Below are 20,641 nucleotides of genomic sequence, written 5' to 3'. Positions count from 1 at the left end.
CTGATCTTGCTGTTCCACAAACAAACGGCATCTGCTTGAATCCATGAGAGAAAAAGTATGCTGGGTGGAATCAGTCTGTTATTGTGGAACGAATGCTTAGAGGGCTTTCTTTCCCTTGGGGATGAGAATGTCTGATGTTTGGGGAAGGAGGAGGAGAACTGAAGGGACCAAGAAATGTTTGAAGCATCCTGGGCGTGGGGAGAGAAGCAAGAGGCCTTGAACCTCCTTAGGGATGTGCACTTCCCACCTTAAGCGCCAGCCCCCAGAACAGGACCCAGAGCAATGCCGAAGCTGCGTGCAGCTTTGGCATCGCTATGGGAGCTTGCAGGGCTGGCCAGCCCCCAGAACGGGACCCAGAGCGATGCCGAAGCTGCGTACAGCTTTGGCATCGCTCTGGGAGCTTGCGGGGCTGGAGGAGGGTAAAGCCCTCCACCAGCCTTCTAGCCAAGTCGGGGGACAGTGGGAAAGGCGCGCTGCGCCTCCCGCTGTCCCCCGAGTTTGTGGGGCTGGCGACGGGGAGGAGCAGGCTTCTCCCCCCCGCCAGCCTTCTAACCAAGTCGGGGGACAGCGGGAAAGGCGCGCTGCGCCTCCCGCTGTGCCCCAAGTTTGCGGGGCTGGCGGCGGGGCTCTCCTGAAGCCTGGAGAGTGAGAGGGGTCGGTGCGCACCGACCCCTCTCGCTCTCCAGGCTTCAGCGAAAGCCTGCATTTGCCCCATAGGACGCACACACATTTCCCCTTCATTTTTGGAGGGGGAAAAGTGCGTCCTATAGGGCGAAAAATACGGTATGTGCTTATGCACCATCTTCCTAGGCACACAGTGGATATTTTTACTCTTGCCCAACTGAAACAGCTGCACACCATGTTAGAGTATTGTGGGTTGAGAAGCGTGATGCTGTCACCCAAGGCTATTCCAGCGCAGGCCACTTGGACCAATGCGCCACTCCATGTAATCTGGAATCCAATTAAAATAGCTCAATTGTCATCTGCTTCATCTCTAAAGAGAGTGAGGCAGATTTCAGCTTCTCATGGAGAACCAAACCACAAAGGATTAGTCACAGTGGAAAAAGAAGGAAAATTGTCATCGAAAATGTTTGAATGATGCCTGTCATCTGCCAAAATTAGCACAATCTCAACAAATACCAGCCTAAATATTTCCCTCTGCCAAAGGATGCTATCGCATAAACTTTTGTCTTGGTGCTCTATTTCCTGATCAGAGTAGCAATTTGAAAGTGCTACAGTTTTTGCATATTCACTGTTGGATCTGCAGTAAACCAGTTGTTACCCAAAGAGCTCAGAAGTGCATCTGTCACAAGAGACCAAAAATCAACAACGATTACTTTAGATTAAGGCAAGTCTTAGCTGTAGGCAAAGGATGGGAAACCTGTAGCTGAGCTACCTTGACTAGTGCCACGTGGCCGGGGCTGGTGGGAATTCAAGTCCAAAAACATTTGGAGGGCCCCAGGTCCCCCAGCCCTGCTGATCTAGGGCTGATGCACACACTTTGGACAGGGCAAAAAGACAACCATTACGGGCTGTTATAAGAAAAAACTGCTCCTTTTCCCTTATGGGGTATCCAAGAGCCTGTATAGAGTCCTTAAGTGGGTTCCCTGGACCACAAGAGATCCTTTGTGGTGCCAAGGAATATATGAGAAATAAATCATTGCTGGGGCCTGAATAGATTCTAGCTTAGTGAGTGAAATGGCATGGACAATGAATTGCTGGCCTGAACTTCAGAAGGGAGCCTTAACTAAAAGATCCAGAAACTGGGTTCAGAAGCAGGGGTGGAGCTACCTGGCCTGGCACCCGGAGCGGTGTGGAGGTGAGGCTAGCTGCCTGCACGCCCACCCACCGCCCAGGCAGCAAGCATGAGGGGGCGCTGCTTGCCACCCGCACATTGAGCTTCCCTAGCCACCTGCCGCCCGCACGGCGAGCCCTAGTGTCCCTAGTGGCCCGCCACCCCCGCAACGAGCATCTGGGGTGCTGCCCGCGCAGCGAGCGGGTGTGTGTGGCACGGCGATGTCACCCACCCTCACGCCTGACACCCGGTGCGCACCGCACCCCCCACACCCACCCTCCTCCGCCAGTGTTTCAGTAAGCATTAAAAACACCCTGATCCTGCCAGGTAATTCAATGTATGCTGTGGAAGAACATAAGCATTTCACAATTAGTTCAGATTTTTGCAAACTTTCTTCAGAACTCAAGCTGCAATCTCTTCGTAGGTTCCTATAACTGCCACCCTCTTACTTGGTGATGCATCAGGAAGGCCCAACTAGAGAAGGGCCTGGTAGCTGACTATGTTGCATCTGAGGACAATCTTGCAATGAAATTATTCACAATTTCCCTTTAGATTTGCCCAGGGTCACGAGAATTGGAGTTGAAGGCATGGCGGAACTTTGCCCACATGTTTTCAAAATGTATTTCTGATGCCTGACTTAAGTGTCCGCCTCTCAGTTCTGCTTTTTCCTCAGAAAAAGCTACAGAGGTACAGTAGCTTTTTGTCCTAGAAAAGAGGAAAAGGGCTATCATGAAATGTGGGGGTGGGGTGGGGGTTCATAGATTTACTGCTTCCTCCGGAGATTCTTAGAAAGAGGCTAAAACCCTGAAACTTTTTTCCAGATCCTGACCCTTTTTCATCCTGGATCATTCCTTTGCTTATCCCATCATGCCCTGCAACTGCATCTATTTATCAAAGCACCTATGTTCTCACTTTGCTTCCAGCTGCCACTACAGAATTCACAGCTAAAACTGCAGAGTATCATCCTGTTCTTTATTTACAAAATAATTTCTACAACATCTTTTTAAAAAGGGGGCCAACAAGGCAGCTTACAGAAGCAAAACGTTAAAAATATAAAAGCTAAAGTTAAAAGCAAGTTTTAAAAAGTCCATATCCCGCAATATTAACATGCATTAAAAGCCTGGCTGATGAAATATGTCATTGGCTGAAATCCAGTACCCTCTTATGTGAAAATAAGCCCCACTTCTGAGTTGGCATTTGTAGAAAGACTTTAAATAATTCAACCCAATGCATATATAAAACAGTCTATCTGACTGCATGTTGGATTGTCTCGTTATTATAAAGCATACTAAACTGAGACATGCAGGGCACTGGGAAAACAGAGCTGCAGAACCTGCTGCCTCCTCTGTACTTTTACGGCATGTGAATGTAAATTACTGCTGCTTATCACAAAGGGGCATCGCGGTGCTGGGAACCAGGAAATGTGAATATCGAAAGCTGCCTTACAATGCTGACTCCATTTATGCCATCCGGCTCTCCTGGTTATCGCCATGGAGATGCCAGAGGCGGAATCAGGGACTTATGAGCTACTGAATCAGACGCTTCCCAGTGAGCTGCTTAGGAGAGCTGAAACAGATCTCGAACTCATGGCATTGGCACCACACCAGGGGTGGCACCTCCCATTACGCCACTTGAGGCGAAAGGGAAAGTGCTGTCCTGCCCGCTCTGCCCCCACCTCTGCCAGCATAACCTCTGGGCTGCTGCTGCTGCTGCTGCTGGTGGAGAAGCTGTGCTGGCAGTGGTGCTGATTTATGGCAAGATGTCTGTGAAATCTCACGAGATCTCTCGCGCTCCATGAGCTTTCAGGAGATTTCAGGGAGATCCCACTGCTGCCGGGGCCACTTCTCTGTTTGTGGTGGAGACAGTGGCATGGGAGGGCACCCCCATGGCACAGTCTCTGGGCCTTTCACTGCCCAAGGCAGCTGCTTCACCCTGCTTCATGGGTGGGCAGCCTTGGCCAACGGTGTCCGCTTCCCATTTGGCTCCTTTTCACACATTGTGTATTTACTGCAACAAACAGCCGTGTACCCAGAAAGCCATGCCAAGTTCTAAAAGAATGTTGATTACAGGGTGCGAAGGCAGCTGACTGCCAGCGTAGGTTGCCTGAAAGCAGGCGTAGGAAGACCTGTCATTCCACTGTTCCTTGGCAGAATAGTCACATGGTGTTGGGTCTTTCATTATATCCATATTAATATGCACAGTGACTGTTTGCCAAGCACACTGATAATTGTCTAAAAAGAGCCAGAAATAACAGGTGTTGAATGTATTAATCTACACCTCCAAAAGATTTATCATTACTAAAGAGGACGCCCCACTTCATGAAAAAGTACAATCCGTGGCACGCAGAGCTCAGCTTTAAATATTTTCCTCTGCCTGGTGTAAATGGGGTGCGCTCTCTCTCTCAGCAAATTTTGTTGTAAGAAATCTAAGGGCTCTTCCAGACAACTTTTTTTTTATGTGCATTCAGAATTATTTGTGCTCAGGATAGGACGAAGGTGGTTAGACTGTATACAACTCTGCCTTCAAAATACTTGCACCTCCTGCACCAGTTTTGGGTTGGATATGCTGCTTCATTTCTGATTGGCGCGTGTCCCATAGCTTCCTGCTGAAACCACAGCCAAGAATGCAGGCCTGGGGCGGGCAGGGGGAGAGGCAGGCCATGGGTGTTGGCCGTACAGTCAGGTCTGTGCCTGATGGCTGAGACAACATATTTTCCTAGGGGGCTCCCCCCCCTATTGTGCACAACACAGCTTGGCACAGCTCGACCAATAAGTTGAAGGAGAAAAAAGAAAAACACACCAATCACATTGTCTCATAGGAAAAATTCTGCCCTGCCCTGAAAAGAAACACCCAGACCCAGGTGGAAATAATAACAACTAGAAAAGAAGGCAGCAGCCAAGTCACTTGGGAAAAACCAAGGGCCAAGGAGAGACAGCTGGCTCTCTTGTAGTAACAGCGCCATCGCCACTCTAGGAATAAGGGAGCTGTTGATGAGACTATGGAGGCGAGAGTGCCTGTCATTTGCTGCGGCATCTGACCATAGATTGTTTGCCTTTAGGGTGGTTCTTTTTCCGTGTGCATTTGTTTGTTGTCATGTAAATCATATTTGAGGAGATAAGCCCAGGTCATTTTGTGTGGATCACTCATCCCTGAAAGGAGAGAGGGAAAGTGGAAAGAGGGCGATTGAGGAGATGAAAAACACTGAGCTTGGCTTGACTTTAGTATTCCTTGTTCACTTCTCTCCTTTTTCAAAACTGGGAGGCACACAGTGGAAAGGCAAACAAAGGAGGAAGTCAGGAGTCACCAGCAGTTTTCTTCATGACCTTGTGAATGAAAAGGGTAAACCCTGGAAGGTATAGTTTGTGGAGATGCAGCGGAGGGGGATCTGTGAAGATGTCTTTGCTGGTTATTTGGAAAGCAAAGTCAGAATCAGCAAAGAAAAGAAAAGAAAAATCTTCTGAAACCCCCCAAGGCCTTTTCTGACTATCATTTTATTTTAATCTTTCTATATCTTTGCTACTAATTTAGGATTCCCTATGGCAGAGGTTTGTTGCTATAACCTGAAAGGAGCAATGGCAAGGAATCTTAAAAGGAAGAAATATAATGTATTATCAGGGAGCAGGTGCTGTAGTCCGACATGAAACAATTAGAGCTCCTCGGTGCATTCAAGATTTGGACTTGCTGGTATGCCTAGATTGGTAGGCTAATTTCAAGCAAAGAGCAGAGAAGCAGTAACTGCAAAGAAGCAAGTTCTGTGCAATCCCCTCCTCACATAAAATACTCTGCCTGCCAGTCTTTCCTGAGTTTTATCCCCCCTTTTAGTAACAGGTGCAGGGGGCAATCTTGCCTGGATACCAGAATTACTTTTGAACCTAGTTTAGTGTTTAGTTTAGTTTAGTTTAGATTAATTTGGGTGTGTAAAGACTGATGACCGGAGTGACTAAAAGAAAAGGATTGATTCTCGCTGGGGAATTAACTGGGAGTGTAAATTAACAGAAGCGGAACTGATTTGGGTGAACTTAGTAGGATGCAAATGAACTAAATTATTTGTTTCAGGGCAAGCAGGTGAAAGGTAGTGTGTATCTTGTTTGGGGGTGAGGCACAGAGTGGTTTGGCACACAGTTTTACCCTGTATCTTTTGGGGGGCCAGGGCAGCCCTCCCATGAGGCAGAATGAAGCAGCTGCCTTACACAGGGGGATCCCCCAGCCCCTCCCCAGCTGCTGGGGTGGCACAGGGCAGGGGGCTTCTGGCAAGACCTTGCAGAGCTTGTGAGAGAGATCTTGCCAGAAGCCACTGCCACTCACCTTTCCAGTGGTGAAACAGGATGGGCCGCCCCTGTTGGTGGCTTTAGGCAACTGCCAACCTGGTGGGGGCTTGAAGCCAGAGCCAGTTTGTGAGGAGGAGCAGTTGCCGCCATGAATGGGGAAAGGCTGTTCTCAGGATATTGCAGGGCTTGGCGATATCTCAAGGAAAGGCAGCATAGTGGCTCCTTTAAGTGGGCCTTCTCTTCCGCACCTCGCAGTGCTTCCTGCATCTGTCACCAGAGCCAGGGGATGTCAATGATGAATTCTTGGCTTGTGAGGGACAAAGCTCTGGCTGCTCCATTTGGTCAGCCTCAGGGCTCTTTAGAACCTCAGCCAATAGGCAGGGTATAAATTCCTCAAACTAAAGAAAGAAATTGCCTTATGTTTTTGTTCTCACCACCTGGAATTCCAAAGTGGGGGCTTTTATGTTGCAATCTCTCAGGCTTCTTTTTTTTACTGTTATTTTTCAGGACTCAGATGCGTCTCTTTGTCTTGCTCTAGCCAGTCGCTGAGGCGAAGGGCCTCCATTGTTTGGAGCTGGCACCTTGGTGGCAACATTCCCAGCCAGGACTGTATTAGGTGGGTCCTTTTGCCAATATGTCTCTCAGTTTCTGGTTTTACCTGCTGTTTTCATAATAACCTGGTCTGTGGATGACTAAGAAACCCTTCCTGTCAACCTGTCCTCATTAGCCCTCTCTTGTTCAAACTCCTAATCTTACAACATAACTATACTGGGAGGATATGTAATGGTTTGTATTGCATCCCATTTAGTTGGTTTTCGTCTTTTATTCTCTGCAAACGCATGCTGCCATTTTAATCTTTTTTCAATTTTCAGGGTTTTGGCTAAAGAGTTAAAGAGTTAAAATCCAAATATTTGTTTAAGTAAAATATTTCATTTCATTTCATGTTCAGCTCATGTAAGGATTTTCAATTTTTTGGCTTGCATCCACTAGATCAGATGAAATCATTGTAATAATATGTTCTAAAAATAAGTCTCCGTATTTTGCTCTGTCAAATGTTGGACGCTGTGCTAGATTATGAAGCAGAATGAGGAGAAAAACAGGGGCAGGGGATGTAGCAAATCATCATTTGCTATCAGGTTGCTCAAATTATCTGTCATTACCTTGAAAGTAGCCTAGTTGGTCAACTATGAAGATTGCATATGACCAGTTGGAACAAGGGTGGATGCACAGCCTTTCGTCTAGCAAGCAGAAAACGGTTCTTTACACCAATGCAGGAGGCTATGAGATACACTCCAGAATCCTAGCATGCCATTTCTTAGATGTTTACATAGCTCTTTTCTTCCCACTGGACAAAACAATTTCAACTCACCCCAAAGTCATATCCCAGTCACACCACAGAGTCTTCCTGAGAGTTTCCATGTCAGATTGAAACTTGCTGAGACAATATTCCTGGATGTACTGCCCATAGGCGACTTCATGGCATGCCCTGACCACCATAAAGTGATGGGCTGAAATGGAAAGGCAGAAAGGGGAGGGAGAGAGAAAAAGGGGGGAGAAAGGTAAAGGCCAGGACTGAGTTGATTGATTCATTCTAACACATTTCAAAGTTACCAGTGCAAGAGAGAGGCTAGAGTTCCTTCCCTTAGAAACATCTCCATGCGTCACTCTTCACTCCTGGGATAAACAACCATTAGCAGGAAAAGAACACTAATGGGCAGTGATTCCTCTGCATCCCAATTTGAGGTAGATCTAATAAGTTGGACTGTCAGTTGAATAAGCAATTGGATGGGATAATGGCCACCTTCCAGCTGATCCTCTGCTGAGGAGGTTTTTACCTCAGGAAGTAAAGAAGGGGGAATTAAGAAAAAACTACTATACTGCCCCCTCCCCCAATGATAGGTATGTACTGTGGCCTGCTGGTTCATCCAAAGGACTGTCATTCAAAATTAGGAAGAAAAAACCCCTATAAGCTAGTGTTGTAAGATTCTGCTGACTCTTATTAAACTTTTTGCTTAGGAAATATCTGTTGCAAAGGTGCCTACATATTTACAAATTTGTTTGTCCTGACGAAGCATTTCGATCACCTCCCATGACAATATGAGAATTCCTTGATAGAAAATCAATTGCCCCCCAAGCAGTCTCTGGGAACGCCCATACACCTTGAGAAGATGTAAAGAAGTCTCTGATGAGATTAGAGATGGGAAGGCCTGGAAAAAACCCAGAGAAAAAACAAACCAGTCCCCCCCCCCATTTCCCCCCAAAGCCATTTTTTCCCATTTGGAGAAAAAACAGAAAAAACCTGGGTTTCCCCCCAATTTTTCCGGTTTTTTTCAGGCTTTCCCATCTCTAGATGGGATATAAACATTAATACAAATAAAGAAATGCCATTACTGAGATCAACCCGAAGTGTCAAGACACCATCGTGGGACTGTCCTTCCATAATTTTACAATCACCCTCCAGTTCCATGGGAAGAAGAACTGTAGCAGCCAAAACCCTAAAACCATGGAGATGCAGGATAGAAACATCCATGTTTTTCCCAAAAAATATATTCTAGAAAACAGGTGTAAATAGTTGACAAACTATTTTATTGATTAGATAATAAATCAATAAATAAATCAATAAAAGATAAACCTCTGCTTGCCTAGCCAGAGATATTCCATGACAGTATAATTCAGATTTAGAATTGTTTTTCCCTCTGTTTGGCTACTTTGTCAACAATTACAGGAAACCAATTGGAGCTAGAAAGCCTCTATCAAACTTCTGTGTGGAACAGAAATTGCCTTACTAGACTCAGGATAATGATTGATGCCACTAAAGACAGCCCTTTCCTATTGTTCACTGCTGGCCTTAAAAAAAATAATCAGTTGTGCAAAGGCTAAAGACATGAATAACATCACATCTCATTTGGTCCACAGAAAGCAAAGAGACTCAATATAGTTCTTGGCTATCTCAATCATTTCCATTGGGGGATTTGAGCCTGACATTCATGACAAAGTTCCGCATGTACAGGCAATGCTATTTGCTAGGCATTAACAGCCCAGAATGTTGGCAGCCCTGCGCTTCCTCCAGGGCCCTCCTGGATATAAAAAGAGCCTGTGAAGTCCATGAAGACACACGATAGTCCTTTGACCAAAATAGACCAACACTCTCTCTATGATGGTAAAATACACTAACTTACAGCTTTCACAAATGCAACCCATATATAATCCACTCCATCAAGTTCTTCAAATTTACAGCAATAGTACATATTTCTTTCCAAATCCAGTCCGAGTTCCCAAACTACTGTATTGATTATAACTAAGGTAAAGCAACAGAACTCAGGGCATCCAACAGTTTGAATTTGAATTTAAATATGCTTTGTTGTTGTTTAGTCATTTACCGGTAATCATGTCCAACTCTTCGTGACCCCCTGGACCAGAGCACACCAGGCCCTCCTGTCTTCCACTGCCTCCCACAGTTTGGTCAGACTCATGTTGGTAGCTTCGAGAACACTGTCCAACCATCTCATCCTCTGTCGTCCCCTTCTTCTTGTGCCCTCAATCTTTCCCAACATCAGGGTCTTTTCCAGAGAGTCTTCTCTTCTCATGAGGTGGCCAAAGTCTTGGAGCCTCAGCTTCAGGATCTGTCCTTCCAGTGAGCACTCAGGGCTGATTTCCTTCAGAATGGATAAATCCTGCTGAGGCCAGGCCCAGTTAATATTTTTCCCCAGGGATCAAAATAAGAGTGCTACACTCTTCATAAGACTGATTTTTTCAACAGCTCAGAGATTTTCCACTATCACGCTTAATGTAATTTACATGTCTGATACTTGAGTTCATTAAGAAATATTTTAAGCTGCTTATTAGTAGGGACACATGAGAAATTTGATCTTTGCCAGTTCTGATACACACTGAACTGATCTACACTAACTGGACTAATGTGTAGATCAAAATGAAGCTGTCCACCACTTATCCCGGCTTTTACATTTGTTTTAAAAATTATGTGCCTTATAAATGTTCATAAATACAGACATACTTACATACATAATGTGCTACAGTTATTGATTAAAAATGTACCAAAATGCATTCCTATTTTGAGAAATAATGTGCTCAGAAACATCAATTTAATGTGGATTTTTATAAAATATTGTCAAAATAAAGCAAACGTATGAGTAAACTAATCATTGTGGCATCCTGTTCTTCTTTAAAAAGGTAAAGCTACCCCTGACCATTAGGTCCAGTTGCGGACGACTCTGGGGTTGCGGCACTCATCTCGCTTTACTGGCCGAGGGAGCCGGTGTACAGCTTCCGGGTCATGTGGCCAGCATGTCTAAGCTGCTTCTGGTGAACCAGAGCAGTGCACGGAAATGCCGTTTGCCTTCCTGCTGGAGTGGTACCTATTTATCTACTTGCACTTGACATGCTTTCGAACTGCTAGGTTGGCAGGAGCAGGGAGCTCACCCAGTCGCAGGGATTCGAACCACCGACCTTCTGATCGGCAAGCCCTAGGCTCTGTGGTTTAGACCATAGCGCCACCTGCATCCCTTTGCTCTGCTTTGGGCAGTCCTAAAAAAGAAGCCAGCAGCTATTCTTCTAAGACTTCAACCTGATTAGTAGCAGTGGGTGGAAGGGTAGACACATATGTATCACAGATCCATCCTTACTTCCCAGAATCATACAACTACAGAGTTGGTAAGGGACCCCGAGGGTCATCTAATCCAACTTCCTGCAAAGTAGACATCTCCACTAAACACTGCAGTACTACAGCCAGATTCTCAGAGAGTCGCCATTGTCATTCTTGTGACAATGAACCTTGTGATGGGCACACCCCAAGTGCAGCTCAGGTGACAGAAATGATTGGATGTTGCTCTTCTGTTCACATAAGGAAGGCATCGCTTCCTTCAAATTGCTCTCTCACCCTCAGCTCCAGGCACCCAGTTCCACACCAGTCCCAAGAGTCGTCTAGTCACCAACGGCAGACTTTTTGTGGGGGGCGGGGAAGAAAGAAGAATGTGGGGCAGTCCCATTCTGCCACTGTGAAGTCCATTTCATTCACAGAAAAATCTTTGTTTTTAGAAACTGTAATTATTATTATTATTATTATTATTATTATTACCCGCCCATCTGGCTGGATTTCCCCAGCCACTCTGTATAAACATGGATCCAACACAGTAACAAACCAAATCAGAATAACATATCATTTTATACCCTTCAGCTCCTTATCACTTCCCAGCGTTGCCAACCTCTCCCCCTCCCCCCAGGACAAAGGCAATGCATTCCCTGAATTAAAAGCATTCACAGCTTCAGGCTGATGACATATTAGCCCTCAGAGGCTTCTCCCTCAGCAATCATAGGATTGCATGAAATGCTTGTGATGAAATCTAAAACCGAGAGCTGCTCCCCAGTTTTTCTACTTTATTGCGTCTCCTAGAGGTGATTAATGATTCTCCAAAGCCTTGATGGAGTTTGACCAATCGTCTATCAATGTCAAGAGCTTCCCAGCTCTCTGCTGGGAGTGAGCCCAAAGCTAACAGCTGGGCAGGTGTCTGGGGCTGCAGCTGCTGTCCATTTCTGTGGAGAGGCAGGCAATGCCCCACTGATTAGCTTTTCTCCTTGGTCTTTTCTGACTACCAAAATGTAAAACATTTTGATCAAACTGTTCATCACCATCTCAAGTGGCATTCCATATGCTCCAGTGGATTTGCTTGGATTGCACTCATGGCTTTATGATATTAAAGAACTATGAAAATACTTTTTTAACCCTTTCCATTTTGAACTGGCTTGCATAAACATTCCAGTATTTGGAAGGGTATTGCGTATGCCTGTGGTTATCAGAAGTGAATACCATGGCTCTCTATGTGGCCCACAGGACAGCATACAGGAATAAAAAACCTGTAAAACAAAAAAGACAACACAACCAAGTAATGTTTAGCTCTTCACCTGAAGGCATGGTCCCACAAAATACATGCTTATTTCCATGAAGGCAACTAAAACATGCCTGCATTTTCCCCTACTGCACCCTCTGTACTTAAACACAAAACCTAAGCAGCTAAACCCTTTGCTGAACAACTTGTTTCCTTTGCAGAAGAGACACCCTGTTGCGGCAGAATGTTCAAAACATTCAATTGCAGCAAGACTCCCTCCTCCTGCAGTGCGCACATTTCCCATGGTGAGCTGTAGTTTTCCTTTGTTCTGGGACTGAGCAGAATTCCATGTCTGTAGGGATTCCGGTTTCTTGGCAAGGAATCTCAAGGCCCATTTCCATGGAGATGAAAGAAAAGTGTCGGAAGAAAGTCTATCAGTGACAAATGGTGAAGTAGAGGAGGAGGAGGAGTCTCCCTCTTTCTCTGTCTTGCTAGTTTCTTCCTCAACTGGTTCCCTGGCCAACTGACTCATGCCTTAGTCCAAGCTGTGGTTCTAAGGTCCGCTTGCTAGCCTTTAGCTAGATCAGCTTCGCTCAAGCCAGTGTCCTGAATGTCCATTTTCTGTCCATGATCCCAGGCTCTTCTACATGGCAGGTAGGTCCCACTCACAGACATTTGGATTTCTCCCATTTTTTGGCCTGTCTCTAGGGTACGCCAGCTGTTGGGTCCTGAGAATGAGTATGCAAAGGGCACAGGAATCTACTGCTCCTCTGCCTCCACCTGCAGGAAGGGTGAGACAGCACTGGGTGGCCAGCAGCCATGCAACAACACATTGGATCCATCAATCTTTACCTGTGGAGGTTGGTGCCAGCCATACCCAGCCCTCCACAGTTGCCTTCAAGCCCCGCCCTTGGGCTTTTTGAAGACATCTGGTTAGCAACTATGGGAAATTGGATGCTTGATCAGATGGTAATCCAAGATGGGCTTTTCTTACATTCTCAGCTATCTGCTGCTCATCTACCTCATGGGCCTCTTCAGCTACCCCTGGGTCAGCTTTGACTTTGTCTAGCCTGTATAGTAAATGTGCTGGTGGTTTTGCAGCAAATAGTTTGATATCAGCTGGGATTTTATCTACTACTTCTGCCCCTTGGTGCTGATGTAGTTATGCATGTTATTATTATTATTTCTGTTGTCTGGTCTAAGTCTTTGACCATAAGAAAGACAGACTGACTTTTTCTAATCACTGAGGAAGCAAAGGCCTCATCTCCTCACAAAGCCTCCAAATTTATTCACAGTTGCTCTAAGTTTCTCTGAAATCACCATTACAACTTCTCTGGCTATGCACACATCATATCTTTAAAGCACCTTCTTTCCTTCAGAGTATTCTGAACACTGAGCTTTACACAACACAGAGTTACAATTCTTAGCAGCCTTTAACAAACTGAATTCTTTGAGGTGGGGTGTGTGTGCTTTGGATGTGCTTTACAGGGATAGTGTGTACACAGTCTCCTAGAAGACTGCTCTAATTTACTTCAGAACTACTGTTATTTGCTCTACCTTGGCACTGTGACACCAAGAAACACCTTCCACTCCTGATAACAGAGGGCAAAGTTCCCTATGGAGCGTATTAAAAATCCTTAATTATTATTGTTTGTTTGTTTCCTGCCACTAAAGAAGTGGGGAAATTGAAAGTGAAGTACAATGGTACCTTGGTTGTCAAACTTAATCCATTCCGGAAGTCCGTCTGACTCCCGGAACTGTTTGAAAATCAAGGTTTTCGATTGGCTGCAGGAAACTCCTGCAGCCGTGTTGGACGTTCAGCTTCCAAAGAATATTCAAAAACCGGTGTTTGGGAGCCAAAAAGTACAAGTACCAAAGCACTCAAGAACCAAGGTACGACTGTAACTATAATTAGCTGTCAGAATGGAATCTACTTGGAGATAATGCAGTCACAGCTGTGGAAGTCCAAGACTGATTTAAGGGGGAAACATTAAGGTGGACTGAATGGCTAATAGTATCTAGGACATTAAAAGCCTCCAGTATGACAAAGGTACTTTCGGATTGATCAATGACCGTGGTATTGTTAAACAGTTGATGGCTGAACAATTAAAAATGATTGATCGAAGTTTGATGATGAAGAAGAAAATCAGTCAAAGGATGAGGAAGAATGAGCCAGAGGAATATGAGATGGAAAATGGAAATGGGTAAATGCAGAGGCTTCAGACGAAATTGAGGAAAAGCTGGCAGGACTGGATCAAGAAATAATTGAATTGAAAGACGCAGGTGGTCATGTAGAAATGGAATGACTTCCATACAAGGATTTGGAGGTAAAGTAGAAGATAAAATAAAAAATGCTGATTTGGAGAATTATCTGGATATAGCACTGATGGAGTAGAAAGGGGGGAAAGGTTTGGGACTTCAGTCCTGGTTTTTCTATAGTTCTAGCAGAGAGGGAGTACTCTGCATACAACCTGGATCGAATTCAGGGAATGGTGCTATTAAAGTTATGGTATGAAAATGGAATGTGCTAGAGGAGGAGATTGGGATGCTGTCGTAAACACAACAGGAAATGGAACTAAACATATGGAGCTGGATATGAACTAGCTATAATGAGAAACAAAAATGGAATATTGACCCAATGTGTGTGTGTGTGTGTGTAGACTTTAATACGGATATGGATGAAAGAATTTATTATTATTCAATATGGAGTAATGGTGGTGGGAATTAATTTTATTCTGTGAACCGCACTGAGACCCCCAGGTACAGGGCGGTATATAAATTCAATAAATAATAACAATAACAACAACAATAATAGAGGTAAAATTAAAAGAAAGAGTATGGTTAACATTTATTAATAATAATAACAATTAGGGAACCTATCCTGAACTTTTTGTAGGAAAAAAATGAATGATTCTGAGGCACTTTGACTTACACGAAATATTGTTTTACAGAGAGTGGAGAAGATGGAAGTTCACATGGACTGAAGGTTTTAAATAATCAAATTTTCTTTCTTTCTTTCTTTCTTTCTTTCTTCCTTTCTTCCTTTTCTTTTTTTCTCTTCCCTTTCTTTCAATTCTCTGTTTCTTTTTTTTTTGTAATTTTACTGTATTATGATAAAACTGTAATAAAAAGTCTTATACAAAAGAAACATTTTCCCCAAACCATAATATGATCAATTTGCTATTTCTTAGACAATAAAAATAACTTTAAAACCAAAGAGGGTCTGACTTGTAGCGTCTTCTGTTTCCTAGTGAAGAGTTACAAGCTAAACAGTAGTAAATAGTTAATTATGTTGTACAGATAAGTCCATTATATATAGCACAGCCCAATGCATTATTCACTAGTCTTTCCGCAAAGGAAAGAGCACAGAAGGAAGCAAGAAGCAAAGCAGTGGACCTGACCTCAAAAAGAATCCCACAATCTGTATGACAATTTCATTTTTCAGCATTGTTACTGAAGCATTGCCTCAAGAAGTCTGCAAGTGTACAAAAATATTTGATATTGTTTTCAATACTTGCCTCAAATTTTAAAGGGAAAAGGAATGGGCTGACAAGGAAACCCCTGGAGTAACAAGAGTCTTGGAAGTTTTTAATGTAAAAAACAAACCAAATTGGAACTAATGTATTTTTAAAAACAACAACACCACATATTGATTTTCATTGTTAGTTTTCCACATTCACCAAAAACATTGACTTCCCTCCCCCGCCCCCCTACACTTCCATGGCACTTTCTATCCATTTCTGCTACATAATTTAATCACTCCATAACCTCTCTTTCTCATTTTATTTCAACATAATTTATACTGCTGATTTTACTCTAATTCTGCTAATGTTTTAATTTGTTTACAATGATTCTTCATATACCATATTTACTTGAATGTAAATGCGCCATCAATCTAATGCACACCCTAATTATCATGACGTAATTTGGCCAAAAGAGGTGTGCATTACATTTGAGTAAATACGGTATTCTACAAACATTTTCCAGTCTTCTTGATCTCTTATTCTGATGGTTAGGCTTGCTAGTTCTGCATATGGTAAAACATACCTTCTGTTTCTTGACATTATCAGCAGTTACCTGATTCTGATTTCTACATCTTTGCTAGCTTACTTGGTGTCAGGTACCACCTATATATCATTTTCATAATTCTCTTTCAGCACACAACAAGCTGTAAATTTTAAATCAGTTTTCCACAGTTTCTCCCACAAACTAAATTCTGTATTATGTCCTGCTTGGAACCAGCGTAAAGCAACTGAATAAAAGCATAAAAGCAACGTAAAGCATCTTAGCTTAACCAAAGAGAATCACGTGAAGATGTGCTCCTAAAGCGACACCTGCAGCCATCTAAAGACGTCCTCCCCTAAAGTGGTCCTCAGTGGTAAGACCATTGAGCCCAAAGGCTGCAATTCATGCAGTTGTACCACTGCCTGGTAGATCAAGCCTGAGGATCTGTGTGCTCTAGATCTGCTCTGAAACAGTGAATTTACTTTTTAATATGTGTCAGTGCCAGATGGTTCTACGGTCAAAATGGGGAAATGCGGAAATGAGTGTTGTTTATTTATAACAAGCTCCTTGGTCATTTGTTGTTATCGTTCAATTCACATTGCATCTTGCTATTATGTTTAGAAGCCATTTTATTTTCTGAAGTGTCTATTTTAAAGAGGCTGTCACAATATGCCCATACAGTGATCTTCACTCTATGATTCAATGAGTCTCTCCTGCATTCCAGGGGACTAGATGAGCCCAACTCTGCAGTTCTATAGCTTTAAGTGCCCCGGCCCGAGACCCTCCTCTGACCTCCACACTAGCCGCTTTCACAGATTCACATTTGATTTATACTTCATAGTACTACTAAGACACTTCACTTCTATTGAAATGGTAATTCACAAAGCAACATACATAGTACTACTTCGGCACTAGTATGAAATGAAAACCACTTTTTCTTAGCCAAAAGGCTGAGAAGCTATTGAAAACCAGTGATTGATTTGATTGACTCACCATTTCAATGAGACATCTGAGCAAACATTATTTCAGATTTAATTCCAGTGTGTGTGGGGGGGTGATACGTGAAAAGCTAACTCACAGCTCACCTTGTACAACCAAATTGGGGTTTTGTTTTTGTTTTGAAGGTCACCATTGTTGAGAAGCCTGCTCACGAAGACAGGTGCTACCAAATGGCAACGGGTGAATGATTGCTTCACTTGCCAATTCTAAGTGCACTTCACTAACTGATATCCAAAACTTTGGTAATATTAGTTGCTGAAATTGCACTTTTAAGGTTGTGCCACCACAGAGACCAAGGATTCTTTTCTGCAACTCCTTGTCTCAATTCCTGGCAGCTGTGTGTCCACAATGGCTGCTTGTCTTCACTAGATACCCTCCCACAAATCTGTTTTTTAGCTTGTGTTCTGGTGAGCTACAAGGGAAGAATGTTGTGCTGAGTTCTGAGTGGTGGGGTAGATTTTAGCGTGTGGAGGAGGGAATTATTGCTGCTTCTCTTCCGAAGAACAGAAGACTGTTCCTCCTTCTACCCACTACAAAGCATATGTCTGCATTATAGTCCCAGCTTACTTCCAGTTGTAGAAGAAGTCTAGAAAGCCAGAGAAACAGACCAGAAAGTGAACACAGCGTTCTTACTCCATAGAGAGCTATAGGAAGGTGGGGCATACAGTTGGCCAGAAAAGTCTGTCTTACTGAAAAATACTGAAAATTGCCTTTCTCCTGCCTCTTTGCAGCCAGCATTCATGGAAATTGTTGAAATGAGTGTCTCATCAAAACAATGTGTTCTAGCCCAGACACTACATTTTGTGATCCTTTGGTCTGGTCAACCTTAGCTAGAGTCCAGCAGGGAAGCAACAGCTTTGCTACAACCCACCTGAGATGGCCTTGCTTGCTATCCATTTGTGGGTTTTGACCCAGAGGCTGAAGACCAGTGCATGACTACAGTGACCCAGCTGTTTTACTTTGCTTCATTTCCATTCCAAGGAAAGAGTGTCAACTTCATATTCACCAAACATAATTTGCATTACTGCCACCAATAAGGCAACACATAAACTTATAGCGCTGCAAGGGAGCAGAAAGGTCATTTACTTTTACCCTCCACTGCAAGGCAGGGTCATCTATTCCACTGGTATAACATTATTGCAATAGCAAATTGTGATACCAAAGGTGACCATGCTTGACTGCAGTGCCACAGGCAACAGGCAAACACAGTGGTGCAAATCCTTGCCTCACAGCGTAGCCTTCTCAGGACACCTGAGCAATACACTGAAGATAACCTGTGCAGTAAACATGCTCAGTGACACTGTGGGACAAAGCAAGTACAAAGCAAGCCATGAGCATGTAAGAAGATGGCTATTAACCTACTAGCCCCACTAGGCAACACCCACCTTCCTTTTCTGTACATCCCTTATAATTTAAGTGGCCATTTCTGTTAGACCTTTGCTTGCTTTTGATACAATTTGTCATGGCTAAATATTTGTCCATTTTAAGCAACTCCCTGGAAAGGTGAAAACTTGAGCAGTGACACATCTGCACAAAGTTTAAGCTGAGGAATAAAAATGTACAGGAGAAATTATATGATGTCATTTTGATGTCAGGTGATTGACAGGTGGGCACACAGGGTGAGGGGAGATAAGGATCTAGCTGCCAGCCAGATGCAGATCCCCCACCCCCAGACTAACGATGCGCGTAAACATACTAGCAATGTTTCTGAACGCTTAGCTTCTTGAAAGCACAAGGCACCTTCCCTTCACTGCTGATTTCCATATGCTGCAAGAGAGGATTTGTAATACAATCAAATCCCGGAAAGGAAAAAGATGGACCTAAAACAACAACAAAGGTCTGCAGGCAAATGGTTTGAGCAGAGGAAGAGGGATTTACATGGGTGGCACAAACAAGTTTTATAATTTATAGAACATGGTCTGTTACATGCAGCCAGTTCCTGGAAGCAAGTGGCTCAAGGATGCAAAGCAGCCGCCACACTCAGTGCAGGCAAAAGCCTTGTCCCTTATTCCCATATGAACTTTAGGAATAAAAATGCATTCTGTACATGTTCAGATTCTTGTACTGGCATTGAAGGGTTGCATTCATCTAAAAAATTTAAAGTGCAGGGGGAAAAACACATAAATGGGTACACGTCAAAGATTGGCTGTCAGGTCTGCAGCTGGTGGCCAACCTGGATTTGTTGTGTGTAATGTGTGAAAGGGTCTGCGGTGTTGGTGAGTGTTGGTGATCTGTTCAAATCCCTCCCTGTGGCTGCTTGTTTCCAACATCCTCTTCCTGACTACTCAAGGTTACTCTTCTAGCCAGCTTGCCTTGGGATGCAGCCTGCCTCAACTCTGCTGGCTGGCTGGAGATGTACTGACTTCAGGGGTTAACAGAAGTCTCTCATCTGTCCACTGTGGGAAAATACAGCAGAAGCTGGGTGCAAATTTAATAGGAGAGAGTAAATTTTGTACAAAGAAGCAACGCACTCACAAAGGGTTTGAGGAAGTGAAATGTCTCAAAGCCACCCCACCTTCCCTCGCCCACTCCCGGCTCGCTTGGTGGGAAATCTCCTAGACTGCATTACAGGCACTGTCATTTGCCCTCCGGGTATTGCAGATCCTGTTAATTGTTAGATGGAGACCGACTGACATTATCGCAGGTCTTCCTATATTACTACGGCATGTGAACAATCACCTTTGTCCCGCGCCTCCATTACGCAAAGTCCTTGTCTCCAAACGCATCGGCACAAAGCAGCACTCACCCAGGAGGAGCCACGCGAAGCGCTTCAGCCGGACGACCATCCCCAAAGCCATGGCTGGCCGAGAGCGAGGGAGCCTCGCCGACGCCCGCGGACCTCACTGCAAAGGGGCGACGCGATCCATGCCGAGGAGCCCGGCGAGAAGGTCTCTCGCGCGTCCAGAGGATCCCCGGAGCCGCGTCTGGCCAGAGCCCCTTCTCCCGAGGCAGAGCTCTCTCTTCGGAAGGCGATCGGCTGCTGAAGGGGCCACGTGGGAGGGGAAGCTCTGGTTGGATCGCCCCGTGGATCGCTCAGCTGAAAGAAATCCTCTCCGCCTCCCACGCCCCCACCCCCGCCGGCCAGGTCCTGGTTGCTAAGGCGGGCGCAGAGCCCGGCGAAGTGGAGCCGGCCAGGCGCAAGCCCCGCGCGCAAAGGGAGCGCAGAGGAGGAGGAGGAGGAGGAGGACCTGAAGTTGTTGCTTGGGAAAGGCACCTCGGCAAAGGGACTCGCTCGGCGGGCGGGCAAAGAAATCCAAAACTGCAGGAAGGTGGTTTAATTGTCAGGAAGCAGTGAGCAAGGTGTTGAGTTCTGCAGAACTCCTCGGCAGGCTGGATGTTTAAAGGGGAGTGAAGCCTGAAGGTTGCAACAAATGTCGCCCTGAATCGAGAAGATGACCTTCCCCGCCCCCTCTCAAACGTCGAACCCAAAAAGTTCTGTGCATGAATGTATGCCTTTGTGGTTGACAGCCATTTCTAATGTTTTGTGCCGATACTGAGCTTTTCTTCCAGAGTACCTATTTTATTCCTCTGAAGTTCAAAGACTTGACACTAAGAGGAATGACGATGTGCAGAGCATTTCAGCAACTGAGCACCTGCCATTGAAACAGAAATGCTCATTCCCCAGTTCAAAGGAACAAATGGTTAACCTGAGTGACTTTCTAATATAACCGAACATCATTTTTGTCAACAGTTGGCAACCCATTCCCAGTGGGAGTACACTGGATGCACTG

At 44.6% G+C, this 20,641-nt stretch overlaps 1 protein-coding gene across 1 annotated transcript in view; it reads right to left on the bottom strand.

Moving 5' to 3' along the window:
- The window catches only part of RAMP1 (receptor activity modifying protein 1), a 36,087-nt gene extending 16,282 nt beyond the window's left edge, over nucleotides 1–19,805 (bottom strand). Inside the window, exons 1-2 of the mRNA XM_053364356.1 lie at nucleotides 19,657–19,805; nucleotides 7,433–7,571 (exon numbers count right to left, since the gene is read on the bottom strand). Coding sequence (XP_053220331.1) covers nucleotides 7,433–7,571; nucleotides 19,657–19,708 — 191 coding nt within the window. The 5' untranslated portion in view covers nucleotides 19,709–19,805. The remainder of the gene's footprint in view (nucleotides 1–7,432; nucleotides 7,572–19,656) is intronic.
- Nucleotides 19,806–20,641: the final 836 nt, after the last annotated feature.

The sequence above is a fragment of the Podarcis raffonei genome, chromosome 1 (genome assembly GCF_027172205.1).
Source record: "Podarcis raffonei isolate rPodRaf1 chromosome 1, rPodRaf1.pri, whole genome shotgun sequence".
Taxonomy (NCBI): Eukaryota; Metazoa; Chordata; class Lepidosauria; order Squamata; family Lacertidae; genus Podarcis; species Podarcis raffonei.
Note: the sequence above shows the minus strand (reverse complement) of the source record. Positions and strands in the feature narration are given on the sequence as shown.